The sequence below is a fragment of the Dromaius novaehollandiae genome, chromosome 18 (assembly GCF_036370855.1).
Source record: "Dromaius novaehollandiae isolate bDroNov1 chromosome 18, bDroNov1.hap1, whole genome shotgun sequence".
In the NCBI taxonomy this organism is placed as follows: domain Eukaryota; kingdom Metazoa; phylum Chordata; class Aves; order Casuariiformes; family Dromaiidae; genus Dromaius; species Dromaius novaehollandiae.
The window spans coordinates 9473124-9487936 of NC_088115.1; the positions used below are offsets into that span (position 1 = coordinate 9473124).

General features: G+C 47.9%; 2 protein-coding genes across 12 annotated transcripts in view; one reads left to right on the forward strand and one right to left on the reverse strand.

Moving 5' to 3' along the window:
- The window catches only part of TMEM104 (transmembrane protein 104), a 49145-nt gene extending 40248 nt beyond the window's left edge, over positions 1–8897 (reverse strand). Inside the window, exons 1-5 of one of the 7 annotated variants that reach the window (XM_064522630.1) lie at positions 8833–8897; positions 6411–6521; positions 3538–3659; positions 1451–1532; positions 383–488 (exon numbers count right to left, since the gene is read on the reverse strand). In XM_064522630.1, the coding sequence (XP_064378700.1) occupies positions 383–488; positions 1451–1532; positions 3538–3659; positions 6411–6455 (355 nt within the window). In that variant the 5' untranslated portion in view covers positions 6456–6521; positions 8833–8897. The other 6 variants (XM_026099014.2, XM_064522632.1, XM_064522629.1 and 3 more) reach the window with 6 other exon arrangements.
- A 140-nt stretch (positions 8898–9037) lies between these two features.
- Positions 9038–13209, forward strand: NAT9 (N-acetyltransferase 9 (putative)). Of its 5 annotated transcripts, none has more exons than XM_064522634.1 (7): positions 9040–9104; positions 9618–9776; positions 10558–10684; positions 11814–11954; positions 12176–12235; positions 12432–12526; positions 12617–13209. In XM_064522634.1, exons 2-7 carry the CDS (start codon positions 9660–9662, stop codon positions 12761–12763), a joined length of 687 nt encoding a protein of 228 aa, XP_064378704.1. In that variant the 5' UTR covers positions 9040–9104; positions 9618–9659; the 3' UTR covers positions 12764–13209. The 5 variants fall into 5 exon arrangements, with proteins under 5 accessions (XP_064378706.1, XP_064378704.1, XP_025954803.2 ...); XM_026099018.2 differs by having other exon boundaries at positions 10575–10684; XM_064522633.1 differs by having other exon boundaries at positions 9691–9776.
- Positions 13210–14813: the final 1604 nt, after the last annotated feature.

Below are 14813 nucleotides of genomic sequence, written 5' to 3' on the forward strand. Positions count from 1 at the left end.
CAAAGAGTTACTCCCATAAACCCAGAGGCCAGACTATCTGAACACACCCAAGAAGTTCTAGCAACAGCTTTAAAGACAGTATGTACTACTCCACACCTGCAGAGTCATCTGTCCAACAACCCTGAAGTCAGTTTAAAATGTTTCCAAAACAAGGTATTCTCATCTCAGTGGCCCAGAAGGAAAAGATCTTTATCAGACAGGAGAAGGTAAAGAGAATTAGCAATGAATCTTATCTTACAAGTCCTAAGGACTTTGGGATGCAAACACATGGAGTTAAGGGTGAAATGGACAGAAGAGTCCTGCTCTGCTTACTGGAGCCTACTGGGATGTTGCCTGCAGAGAAGAGGTCTCAGATCCAGTAAAAGCATGAACTGGTACTTACGAACTGAAAGGATAGGTCGTGTCTCTGCTCGCTCATAGCCATCTTGGAGGAGAACATCACTGTCAGACACTCCAGAGGAAGAATCCTCATCCTCCTCATCATCTCCCTGGCAGAAAAGAAAAAAAAGAACACAGCTGAGACTTCCGCTACCCACAGCACAGGCTGTGGCACCACCAGTATCACAACCTCACTTCCAGCACCTCAAAGGTTGGTTCCAAACAGGGCAGGGCAGGCTAGTGAGCACAGGTGAGCCCTTGTGCCTGGGCCTGGGACATGCTGATGGCAGAAAAGGGCACTAGCAAAGCAGGCTAAAGTGAGTGACAGAACAGACTCTGTTGTCCTAACAGGCCATATACACAGGAATAGTGTCTAGTTGGTGTCGTGATAAGCAGCACTAGGAAATTAAAAACAGCAAGTCTGGAGATCTGGCAGATCTGCAGGATTGCAGAAGTGGTAAAAAACATCCAAATGCATTCATTATTATAGCTGGCCAGAGCTGACATATTTATCTCGGAATTCCAACTCACTCACCTGCAGGCAGGGATCTAAATCAGTCCAAATGATTATGCCTCATATTGAGCCAGAAAAGCCACTAAAGCCAGGATCCAATAAACCAGAAGTTAGTTTTACAGCAAGGACATACTCCAAGAATGTCCATTCCCTGGGATACAGTCTGAGTGACAGCAAGGACATTCCAGCTTGTCCCAGTTAAATGATGTCAGATCAGCAAGGATTTATAGACCTCAGCACACTCCAAATGGCACCAATGTATCGGCTGCCACCTCTCCACATTCACTGAGCAGCACTTCAGGGCAGGGAGAGCACAATCAGTAAGAATTGTGAGCAGCACAAGAGATTTTTCAAGGCAGGAGCAGAAATTCCTGACTTTAACGAGCAACCCCACAGGGAACTAATAGCCATATTTTATATGGCAAAGTTAAGTACAGTAGAAATTTATTCCTTTATTAGAGTTACTAATGAGGCAAGGCAAAGCCTGCAGAGGAATGTGAGGACAACCCTGCAAGACAAAGGAATGATAAGAGCCTGAAAGTTAAAGCTTGCACAAACCTTGCGTTTTTCCATTCTCTTCCATCGCAGTTGGGCATTTGCAGCAGCCATGGCTTCTACCACAAAGGTGGTAGTCATATAGCTAAAGGGAGAAATTCAATTGATATTAATAATAGTAAAGAACTGTAGCTGAAGAGACACAGGGAATTATTCTCATCTGTTTTTAGGAGCAGAAGCTTCTACAAAACCTTTCACCAACTTTTTCCCCCACCACTGCCTTTTTGGCACAGTTTTTTTAACCCGGTTTGCTGCTCTCCACTGTCCTCGAGATTAAGGTGCTCAAGCAGGGCACAAAATACAACAGGCAGTAAAATATAGCATTGCCTTCAGATTAAGGAAACACCTTAAATATCTGGAAGGCACCTTGCTAGTGGTTCAGAGGGTTGGAGAAGGCAAGAGGATTTTCCCCTTTGTTAGGCAGCAAGCTTCCTTTCCCCTTCTAGGTCACAGGACTGACACAGTACTGTTGTGAAGCTTATCCTTTAGGGGCCCGTAGCAAAGGTACTGCTGTTCCTGGAAGAATCTTACAAAGGGCATTAAAAGTAAAGCAGCAGTACAAGACCAATAAGCAAATCACGAGTGCATGCAAATATGCTTTGCTGGAGGACCACGGGAAAACCTGTCCAGGGAGATGGCTGGAGCTACCGATGCTTCTACGGATGAACTGTCACTATCTCAATTAAACAGTTCTATAATAAAAACCTCAAATCAATCTTATTTAAGGCTTTAAAGTGGTTTCTTACTGCTTCAGGAACTGGACTCATTTATCAAGTTCAAATGAGAAATTACTTTTGCCAGGATAAAAGAAAGCAGCCCCATCCTGAGGCCACGTAGCAATTTCTGCACAGATTCTTCTCACACTGAAGAGAAGATCCCTAGAGGGCACAAGGGAGTCACAGGCATGAGCAAGGGAACAAAAGCAACAAGGAGATGCAGCTCCCAAAGCACTTAGCACCAGTAGGCGATCCTTTCGGGCCAGCTGAAGAGCACAAGCCTGCAAACCCACATACTATGGCTGCACCAGATTAAACTGAGCAAAACCATATCAGAAGGTACTGAGTTTTATGCACTGACTTCGCACTTTAAAAATAATGCATCTAGAAGGAATTGCTTCCAAATCTCCCAATTACTGGCACTCCCACAATTCACATTTTATCAAGCCTCTGAGACATACAGCTATGAGGTATGGAGCTTGCAAGCATCAATACATTTAGTACTGAGAGTTGGCTACCTTTATATAGCAGCATCTAACAGATTAGAAAAGCACTGCCTCCAAGTCAAAGGTAAATTCAGGCTGACAGCACTGGTTATCCACAGGAAAGGAACTTTTACATTCTGTTCTTACAAAGGCAGGAGGGGATTTTTCAAAAATCAAGCTAGAACCAAGCAAGGATTCACAACTCATCAGAAAGATGGCACTGCTATTAATAACTGCAGAATCTCAAGGTATTTAAACATCATTGCTGTATCAACAGCTTTCAGCTCCACCTGCTGCTCCAGCAGGGAGGCATCTGGGCAGAAACTCGCAGTGAACCAGCATGGAAATCATGAGACCAGCTTCAAGGTCTCAAGCAGCAAAGGCGGGAATGAGACAGGCCCAGCTACACGGTAATTTGTTTTCTTGACACACTTGCTGCTGTCCAGAATATCGCCAGAAGCCAAGATAAAACTAATGCAATAGGTCTGTTTCACAACTGTAAATCACAAGGCAGAGAAATGAGCCTGTGTCACTTATGAGCTGGCCAGCATTCGGGAAATCTGTCAGTGACTGAGGCAGGCAGCGGATGCACCCACGGTGAGGACAATTTTAGAAAAGGAGGCTGGGAGAAAGGTCCCAGAAGACTCTGGACTAGACAAAGTCTTTCCTTTCAGTCAGGAGATGGGACATAGCACCATATCCTGGATATTAGTCAGACCTCCACAAAGATGCAACCCTCTAAATAAGATCCACAGGCAAGACTACAGTTGAGATCTCAATACTTAAGCAGGAGAGGGACAGAATCACCCAGAGAGGCAGCACTTTAAGTCTTAGCACTATTCTTACAGCTCCGCCTAACTGAAGCCTCCGATCTGCTAAAGATACATACCTCATAAAGCCCAGGAACATTAGGAGAACAAGGCTGACAAGCCACCCTGCCGTTGCAAAGGCCCTTGGCATGGTTAGGGCTCCTGTCCCGACGATGAGGTTGAACATATAAACCAGACCAACCTGTAATCATCCACATAATCCAATATCAGAGTTTGTAACTGTCCCAGAGATCATCCAAGACACCTCACAGGCATACTGATTTTAAAGAGAGCGCAATCTTTGTGAGCTAGCAGAGAAGGAGCAAGCCCACACTACAAATAAATACAGAAGGAGGGGGACTGACAACCAAAGAGAATGAAGTGAGTTTCAGCATATTTCTGGGGAAACTGATATTCCCTCTCCAGTTTTCCACTTCTTTTCAAAGCTTATATGGATTATTTAATGATGTTAAAGTCACAGTTGGTCACATATCCATCACTCCAGGGGTTTGGGAACAGGGAGTGCAGAGTATGCTCACTACTATGAAACCCTTCATTCAGCACACCTTTGGAAACTTAAGAGTTGCAGAAATGTGACCTCCAGCTACTCCAGACAGTCAGTACTATTGCCACGGAGTTAGAGGAGAGCATCACCCCAAAGAAGGCAGCCTCACCTACTTGAATAAACGTGAGGAGCACCTCCATCAGCTGCCATGGTGAATTTAACATTTGTGCGCAGTGCTGTCCAGTCTAGAAAACGTGTGGCAGCCTGAAGCAACAGCGCTTCCCACTTGAAATTTTGATTTTGATTTTCCTCACTATCTCTGAAGTTTGGTTGGGCAAAGCAAAACCAGTGTTGCTGACTGAAGGGGGTAGCCACAAAATCACACAACTCATGCTGGGGAATAGATGGTGGTTTAAAGTGGGTTGCTTAGGGCAGACTTCTCTCATTCACAGTCTTTGCTTGAAAGCTCAGAAGAAGAAAGTGTCAGCACCCAGGAGGATTAGCTATGTCCCAGTGGAATTACTCATATTTCCCCCAAAACTATATGCATGTTCTATGAGTTGCAGTCATCACCCAACAAGAGGACAAAGCTCACAGAACATGTGAGGAGACACTATTACTTCTAAAGACAAGTTTACCTCCAAAAGGTACTTTTAAAGTTAGAAAGCACATGGGCTTTTTTTGTCATTTTTAAATCCAATGCCTTCTGCCAGAAGGGTTTATAATATGGGCCTGGGTCTCCTTATTTTCTGACCTCAATCTGAATAGTTAGGACTGCATACTAAAGATCCTACCAAAATCTCTTCTTCTTTACCCGTAGCCAAGCAGGAAATAACCAAACAGAATTGTAACTTAAAGCCTGCTTGCCATTTTACCAGGAAGCAGCTGACCACACTCTGAAAAACAGGTATTGCTTATGGAAGGAGATGGATTTCATCCTCTTTTTTCCAACTGGGGGAAAAGATAATTGTGCACCTGGACAGGACTGCTCCCCACCCCAAAAATGTAAATTTAGCTAAATTCAAGATCAAAAACTGCCCCAAAGTTTTTTTATATAGGTCAGAGTCTCTCCAGAGGAGAGCTAGTAAAGAACTCTATCTGAGTACACTTTCCTGGGTGTGGAACAATTAATACCAGCAGATTTTTCCCTCAGAGACCCTGCAAGCACTCCTGCCCTACATTCACTGACATTAGCACAGTAAATTCAGCTTTTGACTGGTCTCCCAGAAGGGCCAAAATCAGCCACTGCAGCTTGCAGAAAAGTTCTTTTCGTTCAGCCGGCAGAGCTGTCATTTCCCAAGCACATCTCCTGCTCCAAATGCCCAGGGCCATCACTCACTTTTCAGTGAAGGACACCTGAATAAAAACTCAGATGATTTTCCTTGACTTTGGTCAAGTAGACACAGAGATGAGAATGATGCCTGCGTATTCAATCTGGATAGACATCTTCAGGAAAAAAGAGAGAGCGCTATAGACTTCTTGGTGAGACTCTAGATTTCTGCAGCACTAACATAACAACGTAAGAGCAGGTGACACTAATCCTTCACGGTCCAGATGTCCCAGTTACTGTCTTGTTCTCTCTCCTTTTTCAGTTGTAGCCTATTTTTGCAATCTAATATCCAGTTCTTCTAAATTCAGTCATTAACACGGAGATGAAAGTTTTAAAGCATTTGAAAGCCAACACTTAGATTTCAGCACTGGTTCTGTCTTGAATGATTTGTGAATTCACTTCAGAAAAAAACGTTTGCAGAGCAAGCGGCCATACCGTTTTTAAGAGCTGACACTGTATGAACACCAGTGGCTATGATCACCAGTATTTCTAGTAAAGTAGTAAATTACTAATTGGTTCTGCAGAAAAAGAAAAGTGGGATAATCTCCACGTCACAATTCCCCCTGCTTATGCTAGCTTCACATGACAATCTGGGCTGATGAAAACACTAAAGAATACATAAAAAGTGAGAACAAGGGCTGATACAGGATTTGAAGCTATTCTTAACACATTTAGAACCATACCTTAAGCAGGCATTGTCCCTTTACAATATATAAATGGATTCATGATGTAAAAAGTACAAGTACTAAGCATTATAAGTAGCTTATGCCATGAAGACACACCATCTCTGAGGCCCTGCAGTAAGATATCCCCATTTTTAGTCATGCTTCTGACTGTAAATGCAACGAATCAAGCTAAATTTTGTAAGTACCTCAGAGACAGGAAATCTTTGTTTCACAGGGTCTTGGGACTTTTTCAGGATAAGATACCAGAGGAAAGAAACTAAACTGTTTTACCACCCTTTGACATCCATCATCCATTATCTCACAAAATACTGAGGTTATGTTCATGGGGAAGTAGGAAATGAAAACACCAATAATGCTGACCGAGGAGGATTTTGAAAAGACTACTAAGCAAAAACCCAAACGGCAGTCACGGGCCAAAACAGCAGTACTTACATAAGGAGAGTAAAGCTCTCCAGTATCGGTAATGCCACCAGCCATGTTGAAGATGGTAGGGAGGCTCGGAGCAGAATAAGCAGGAAGTTTTCAGCCTCTACTGCCTTTAACCTAAGGAAACATCATAAAGTTTCATCATCTTTTTCAGAAAGAGTAGGAACTCAGAAGTCAACTGTTGCGCACTGGTTTTCTGACATTAGAACAGGATTTCAGTGAGACACTGCACTTCAGACAACACGCAGATAAACCCCATTCACATGCAACACTTGATTCAATCTGCCGTGAAAAGTTCTCTGCGCCTGTTAAACTAGTTAAAGAAGTAATCAGAAAGCCCTGTCCTTTTACAGCACACAGTGACCTAAATTCATCTTCCCAGAATAGCCAGAGGGGCCGTTTCAGACACTAAAACCTCAAGAGGAAGAATGCCTGCCTTGAGGATGATTTCATACTTCTGCTTCTCACACAGGTACTACTCCTAAGAGCGCATGCCTTCTGCGGATCAAAGCAGTTGGCTGCCCACCGTCCCTCCTCACCATCTCAAATACGGAAATGAGCAGACAAGTGAAAGTACCGGACCTTGGAAAACAAGACATTTTGTTACATATACCAAGGCTTCCATAGGGGAAGCACTTAGGGAACTTTACATCATCTGGAAAAAACTACTGGGGGGGTACCCCAATGTTCTGAAATATTTATAACTCAATAAATAATTAGTTGTAGTTGAATTATTTAAGAGCTTTATCAAACTCTTGATACTTCTATAATACAAACCCTTGCTCTTCGTTCGTTATAACAACTGGGACAATTCATCAGCACAAACTTCATGCATTAAGAATGCCGCTCAAAAAGCAAACTGGTTGTAAACTTTTCACTTCCTCACCCACAAAACTACAGAAATCAATGAGCAAGTAGAGTGCACTGTGGTCATAACTAGATTGGCCCTCAGAACAGTAGAGGAAACAGTCTCTTTCACTTAATCTAGGCTCAAGTCACTAAAGCCAAGAATCAAGAACAAGGGGCAAGCCTGCGATCACACTAATGGACACCTCAGAGACAGCTGTGGGGAAGTGTGTTAGCACAGGGCAAATTCTGCCCACGTACCGCACCAGCGATGTTTTAGTTACTCTGCAATCACCACAGAGAGAGAGAGAGAGACAAGGCAAAGATTCCCACGGACGTTCACACTACTCCAAGCACCGGACTGGGGGAGGACAGGGAGAAGCCAGTCTATCAGAGAGGCCAAGACAAGGGATTGCAAAGAAAAGAGGCAGTGTTGTGTTACGCAGCGAGCAGCTTGGAAATGTGCACAAGTGATAAAAGCTGCAATACACAAAGGAGCCTCAGCTGGGCAAAGTTTTGTCACTTGTGATAAGGAGATCCAGCCCTTGCCCTAACCGAGCTGCTCCCCAACAGACAGCAGCCCCTCATCCCCTCTCCCAGGGAGGGCACCCCATCCCAGTGAGCCTCCCACGGCCCCGCTGTAGCCCTGTGGGGAGAAACCACCTCCCAGCTACCTGGTGCCCAGCCCCACCAGAGCCTTGACACTGCTGCTAACTCACAGGAAACTCCTCCAGCCCCCCGGGTCCCCCTCCGCAGCCCCACTGAGCACCACCAGCCCCCTCTGTGGCCCAGTGGGCATCGTTCCCAGTCAGACTCTGCTCACTCCAGTCACAGCCGCCTCCCCAGGCCGCCCCACACCTCACAGGGACCCTCCCAGAGCCACCCCACAGCCCCCTCCCCACAGACCCTTCCAGAGCCGCTCCACGTTTCTCCCCACAAGGGATGCTCGCAGAACCACCCCCCAGCCCCCCCTTCCCACAGCCTCTCCCCAGGCTGCCCCACATCACTCCACCCAACACAGAGACCCTCCCCAAGGCACCCCCCAGCCCCCCCCAGAGACCCTCCGCAAGGCACCCCACATGACCCCCCCAGACACACAGAGACCCTCCCCAAGGCACCCCACAGCCTCCCCTCCCCACAGGACCCCCCCCCAGACCACCCAACATCGCCTCTCCCCCCCCCACACAGGGACCCTCCCCAAGGCACCCCACAGCCCCCCTCCCCACAGAGACCCTCCCCATGGCACCCCACAGCCCCCCTCCCCACAGAGACCCTCCCCATGGCACCCCACAGCCCCCCTCCCCACAGGGAACCTCTCCAGACCACCCCACATCGCCTCTCCCCCCGCCCACACAGGGACCCTCCACTCCCCACCCCACAGCCCCCCCCCCCCCAGCCGCCCCACACCGAGGCGCCCAACCCCCTCCCCCCGGGCCTTACCCCACAACCTCCCGTCACCCCTCGCGCCTCACCCCACACAGCCGCCGCCGCCCCCCCCGCCGGTACCTCACCGGCGGCGCTCGTGCCGCGGCCCCACCCCGCGCGGGCCGGCAGCCCCGCCCCCTCCTCCCGGGGCACTTACAGCGCACGCGCTGCACACGGCGCCCTTCCGTGCACGTGACGCGGCCCCTCCCTCCGGCGGCGGGAAGGGGAGGGGTTAGCGGGGCGCTTACTATTGGGCCCCGGAGTCACGTGCGCGGCGGCGGCGGCGAACCGGGGCGGGGGCAGGGAGCCAGGCGATGACGTACAGCACCCGCCCCCCGTGACGCGCTTGGGGGGGTGGGGGGAAGGAGGCGGGGGAGGTGCCGCGCATGCGCGGGAGGGCGGTGGGTGGGGTAGACCTGGCCGCCGCAGGTAGAGCAGCGCGCGTTCCCACTTCCTCTTCCGTGTGCGCGCGCGGGGAACCGACAGCCCACACTGCCCCCCGGAATGGGACCAGCGCCCGGGCCCGGCCCGCGGGCCCTCACGCTGGGCCCCGGCTCCCTCGGGCCCAGGGGCTCCCCTCAGCACTGAGCCTCCCCTCAGGCCTAGGATCTCCCCGCAGGCCCGGGCCCCCGCTCCGCTCCAGTCCCGGCTGCCCTTAGGCCCAGGATCTCCCCTCAGGTCCAGGCCCCGGCTCCCCTGGGATTGGGGCCCATGTGGTGCTGGAGCTGGGCACCTCCACCATCACCACGGTCATGAAGTGTTGGGAGGCCCCTGGCTGGCCAGGCCCCAGGCTGCTGGCTGGGTGTCTGGGTGGCAGTCGGCACCGGTACACCCCCACCCCATGGGGGAAAGCACAGAGGGTGCAGGAAGGCCGCTCTGTGGGGACTGGTGTAAGCTGGGGTCTGTCCGCACAGTGGCAGTTACAGCTGTTGCCTTCCGCAGGGCTCCAGGTGATGCTGTCCCATCCCCCTGGCCCCACTGGAGATGCGAGTGACATGTCAGGTCTCTCCTGCAGTGCGAGGCCATGAAGATCAACCAGAACACAGTGCTTCAAGGAAAGAGGGTGACTCTGGTGCCGTACACTTCTGCACATGTGCCCCGGTGCGTGGCTTATCTCCTCCCCTGCTACTTACACTGTCTGATTTCACTTCTCTTTTCTTAGAGTGTGTGGTGTTCAGAAAGGGTGCAGGTTTGACAGCTGCAGGGTCTCCTTCCCCATGGGAACAGCCCAGTGCAAAAAGCACTAGTTAAAGACAATAAGTTTTGCCCTCCTTGCTCTGTAGCAGCCATCCCTGGCAGATCTGTGCCCTTTGCCAGGTCTGCTGACAAAGAAAACTTCATCTGTGCCACTGTGTATCCAAGGGAAAGGGAATATCTGCTTGTGAGTGAGCAGCCAGCTGTTCTGGTGCTCACTGTTATCTTTCCCTAATGACTGTGGAACAGCAAAACTTCACTCTGTAAAGCCAAGTGGATGTTTGATAAAGTAGAAGCAGGCATGCAGGCTGTTTGTAAAGCACTGGCCTAGGCAGCTGCAGTCTCAGCACAAAGGTGCCTATATTAGTCAATTTGTCAGTGCCCAGGAGATGCTGTATCAATCTCCATCAGGATGAAATGTGCTGATACTCAGTGTCCCTGGACCAGTACGCTTAAAAACATCAAGCGTCCCTTTTCAGACAAAGCTGCAAGACAGACAAATTTGTACTTCTAAATTTCCAAGGAGAACACTAGTTCCTGTGTTACCTAAGGAAGGGAGGCTTGCAGATACTTACAGGTTGCTGTGAATGCCAGGCTGGTGTTTCCAGAACAGATTTATGATAGGGCACGAGCCTTAGAGCACTTTGTGGAAATCAGGCTACGATATTCTAGTTAAGCCTGTGATCAGTTTCTGGCTCTTGTCAGGTACCATGCGTGGATGAAATCGGAGGAGCTGCAGCGCCTGACAGCATCTGAACCATTGAGCCTGGAGCAGGAGTATGAGATGCAGCGCAGCTGGCGGGAGGACACAGACAGTGAGGATCTTAAGCATTTTCTAAGAGTGGGTGGAAGTGGCAAGCAGGTCCCTTTCTGTCCTGCTAAGAAACCGCAGTGGGCTGAGAGCACCTGGTGAGTGGACCCTACTAGCCGAACCAGAGGGGATGTAAGACCTCCTGCAGCAGTAGCTCCAACACCATGAAACTTCAGCCTAGCTTTCTGTTTAGCAGCCAGCTCTACTTTAGTACCACAGCATATTGGCTTACTCTGACCATCTTAAAAGTTCCTGTGCTTTTTGGAGCTTTGGGGTTGTTAGTCTTCAATATTTGGAATCAGAGAATGGTGACAGTTTGAAGCAAGGGGAATATGGTCACAATAGCTTTCTAGATGGATCAGAGCATGCTTAGAGCTGGTATATGCTCAGAGAAATAAAGAATGTCCATGGCTGTTGGTGTCCTTTTTATCCAGTTTTTCAAAGATAACAGTGATTTAGTTCCCACAGCATTATCTGCTGAGCTGCTGCTGCACAGTCAACACTCCCCAGGTCTGATCATCGTAAAAAGGTGGAAGGGAGTTATATTTTTTGCTGAGAAATTGAACGACTTCATAATTACCTGGTTGAGATGTGTTGACTGAATTGGTTCCCTGGCTCTACTGCAGGTAATGAATCACTGCCCATAAAAGCCTAGCAGAAATATAGCGAGCTGCAAAATACTGAGGCTGGCAAAGATCTCAGCTTGGAGCATTTGTCTTAGTTGGCATTAAAAGCTTCACTGACAGCAGCAGTAAGACGGACTAAGTGAGTCACTAAGTCTCAATCTCTTATGCGCCAGACAGAATTCTTTGCCCAAACTTCCTGCAAAGTGAGATGAAGCAGGGGCACCTCAACCATGGGATGAAAGTTTTGGTGCTCCTTACATACACTGTTTCTAGTCTTAGCCTGTGTAATCCTTTGTCTTCCCAACAGGTTTTTCAGAATATTTCTTATATTTCTAGGGGTGGGAGCATGCAACTTGTCACGAGAGGCCGAATCATTAGCTCTTCCTCGTAATTAACATTTGGAAGCTGTTCTTCTGTCCATCGTATGCCTTTAATTTTATCCTTCAGTAATTTGTGAATAATTCTTAGCATGCCCTGAAAATTCTGCTACTTCTTCATTTTCCCCAGAGTGCACATTCATTGTGCTGGACACGGAGCGGTGGTCGGGGCAGGCGTGTGCGGATGAGGACTGCATGGTGGGGGATGTGAATTTGTTCCTCACCGACTTTGAGGATCCAACTTTGGGCGAGATTGAAATTATGATTGCAGGTAAATTCCTGCTCACTGGCTTGGCCTTTGTCACCTTGGCTAAAGCCAACTGCAGGCAGTGATGTTATGTGCAGGCTTTTTATACTCATTGCTTTGCTGTGCTGTTCAGTCTTCATCTGCATTCTTTGCTGGTCTGGGTCACAGTCTCTTCTGAAAAATATCCAGCGTGGCAGATTCGTCTGACATAGCTAGGTGCTGACTTCTGTGGCTGTCTCTTTCAGAGCCCAGCTACCGTGGCAGAGGATTTGGCAAGGAGGCAACTCTGATGATGATGTCCTATGGTAAGGATGGCCTGATGCAGGAGAATGGTGGTGAAGTCATGAAGTGATCTAGAAGCACATATTCCTAGCGATACAGACAGGGTAATAAGGGACGCATCTGCCCCAGAAATGGGAGTCCTCTACTTTGTAGTATGACAACAGAGCAGGTAACAGGAATGCATACGCAGAGCATTTGTCTTTCTGTCTTATTTTGCAGGAGTGACAAACCTGGGGATCACCAAATTTGAGGCAAAGATTGGCCAGGAGAATGAAGCCAGTATCTGCATGTTCAAAAAGCTTCATTTCAAGGAGGTGCAGTAACAGCCTGTCCTCTTCCCAGAGAATGTAAGCAGTGCTTATCCCATGGCTGGGATTGAGCTGGTTATGCTCTCTATGATACAGGTAGCTGTGAATAGCATCTTCCAAGAGGTGACGTTGAGGCTGGATGTGAGCGACCAAGAGAAACATTGGCTCCTGGAACAGACAAACCACGTGAAGGAGAAAAGCTATACTGAACTAAAGCTGCCAGCTGTGGTGCTGGAGACCTGATGGATAGATACATCCAGACACAGGCCTGGTTTGCCAGGAGGAGGAGTTGGACACTGTTGCAAGGTCTGAGCACGGAAGATACCAATAGGCCAGCATTGCGCTTCACTGTTTTTATCTGTCTGGTTGGTTACTTTGCGATCTTGTCAACTTTGCACTTTGTTGCAACAGCCAGAAATACTGCCTTAAATTTGGACCTCAAGAACAGCCATTAGTTCATAGACTTGACTAGGAATGGCCCTTTCAAACCTCAGACTGACTGTCCCAGCAGAACCTACAGCCACCAGCAGTGAATTGATTCCTAATGCAGCCAGTCTCTGGACAAGCAGCACCCTGTGTTCCTACTTATGCTGTCCTTAGAGCAGAATTCATCAGTTCTACAGAGGGAAGCTAAATGCTCTGGTAGCTCAGTTTGTTTTCTCTTGAATAAAAACCTGACAAAAATCTGACGTGCCTGAGCGTGGTGTAGGAGCAGCAGGATTTGACTGCTTTCTCTGGCTGGTGAGAAGGTGGTTAGAAGTCGTAGAGGCCAACACAGACTCTGAACCCTGTCTTCTGGGGGGTGTGGGTTGCTGGGGGTGCTGCTAGGTCCTGGAGATGAGAGCCCCAGCAGTGGGTGAGCATAGCTGAAGGGAAGGGGCTGGTCCCTTTGAAGCTCTGGAGGGTGATCCAGAGGCGCATGTAACCTCTTCGGGAATCAGTGAGGAATACTTGACTGATCACTCTGCTCAGCTAAAACAAGGCCAAAATTAAAAACAGTTTCTTGCAAGTAAAGGTGAAAGTCCAGGGGGAGCACAACCCTTCCAGTTCTGCCTAAAGGCTACTGCTTCACAATAAAACCACAGAGGATGAAGAAGTCAATCTGTTAAAGTGTTTAAAATCACCAGATATCAGCCAAACAGATCACGGTGAGACTAGAACGCAGCCTCTTGCTGGTCTCTAAATAACCTGGGGAACTGACAGCTGCGGGATGCTGTTCAGACGAAATACCTTATTTGGTTTCAAGACCATGCTTTGGCATGCTGACATCTGTACGAGTGCAGACTTCGACACCTCAGGCTGTCGGTGAAGTGGTATTTCACTTCCATTTTATTTGCCTGCCTTTATGAAGGCAAGTGGGAGGAAAATACATCTGAAAAGAAACAAAATAGTGAGCACATTCTTCATGGCAGCTCAGCACTTGCTTTATTGAGCCTGGAGGCTCAGTTACTGCTCCCCATTAAGATGAATGCAGTAAAAATACACCTCATACTGGGAGCAGATGTCCTTGGGGTGAGAATTAGCCCGCCATCCTGCACTGTGATATATCTGACTTTGAGATCTATTGCTCAGGAAGAGGCACTCGACTGAATCGCATACTGGACAGACTTTTTAATGCAGTTATTTAATCTGACCTTTCCTGCCCCAGTCAGCACACTTTCCATAGCGTGGAAGCTTGCTAAAAGGAAAGAAACAGTAGGTAAGGACTCCTCTGTGCTTTCCCCACTATAATTGTAACCGTAATGGCTAATTCTAGACCAGAAATTATTCCAGTTGTGAAGTATCAGAGGATAGACTTCAGATTTGCTTAGGAATGTTATTATTAGAGATTCATAGAACATGGAATTTTTAGTTTCATTTTGCCAGTATTTTTAGTGCCTGGAGATTTTAGTTTTCCAATTTTAGTTCATTTAAATGCATCATTTCTGTGACTAATATTAAAAACCAAGTGTAGGAATAGTGTATCATGGTATTTTAATCAACAAGGGAGCATTTAGCATGGATATTATAGCAAAAACTTTGGGCAGTAATAAAATTAAGAGCAGCTCTAGGATTAAAGCTACAATGGCTATTAATCCTTGTGCTCCTGATCACCAGCTGCAAGCAGGAATGAATTGTCTCCCAAAAACAGTATTTACAGAAGTGATGAGGAATATTATTGGCTTTTCCCTGTTTTCAATGAAGCATTTGATCCCTCTGCTGGAGGTGAAGTCAAACCTCTGGTTTGAGATGTTTCCATGTTGCTGCATTTTTGACTTTTAAAAGAAATGGTCAGACTCAGTGAAATACTATG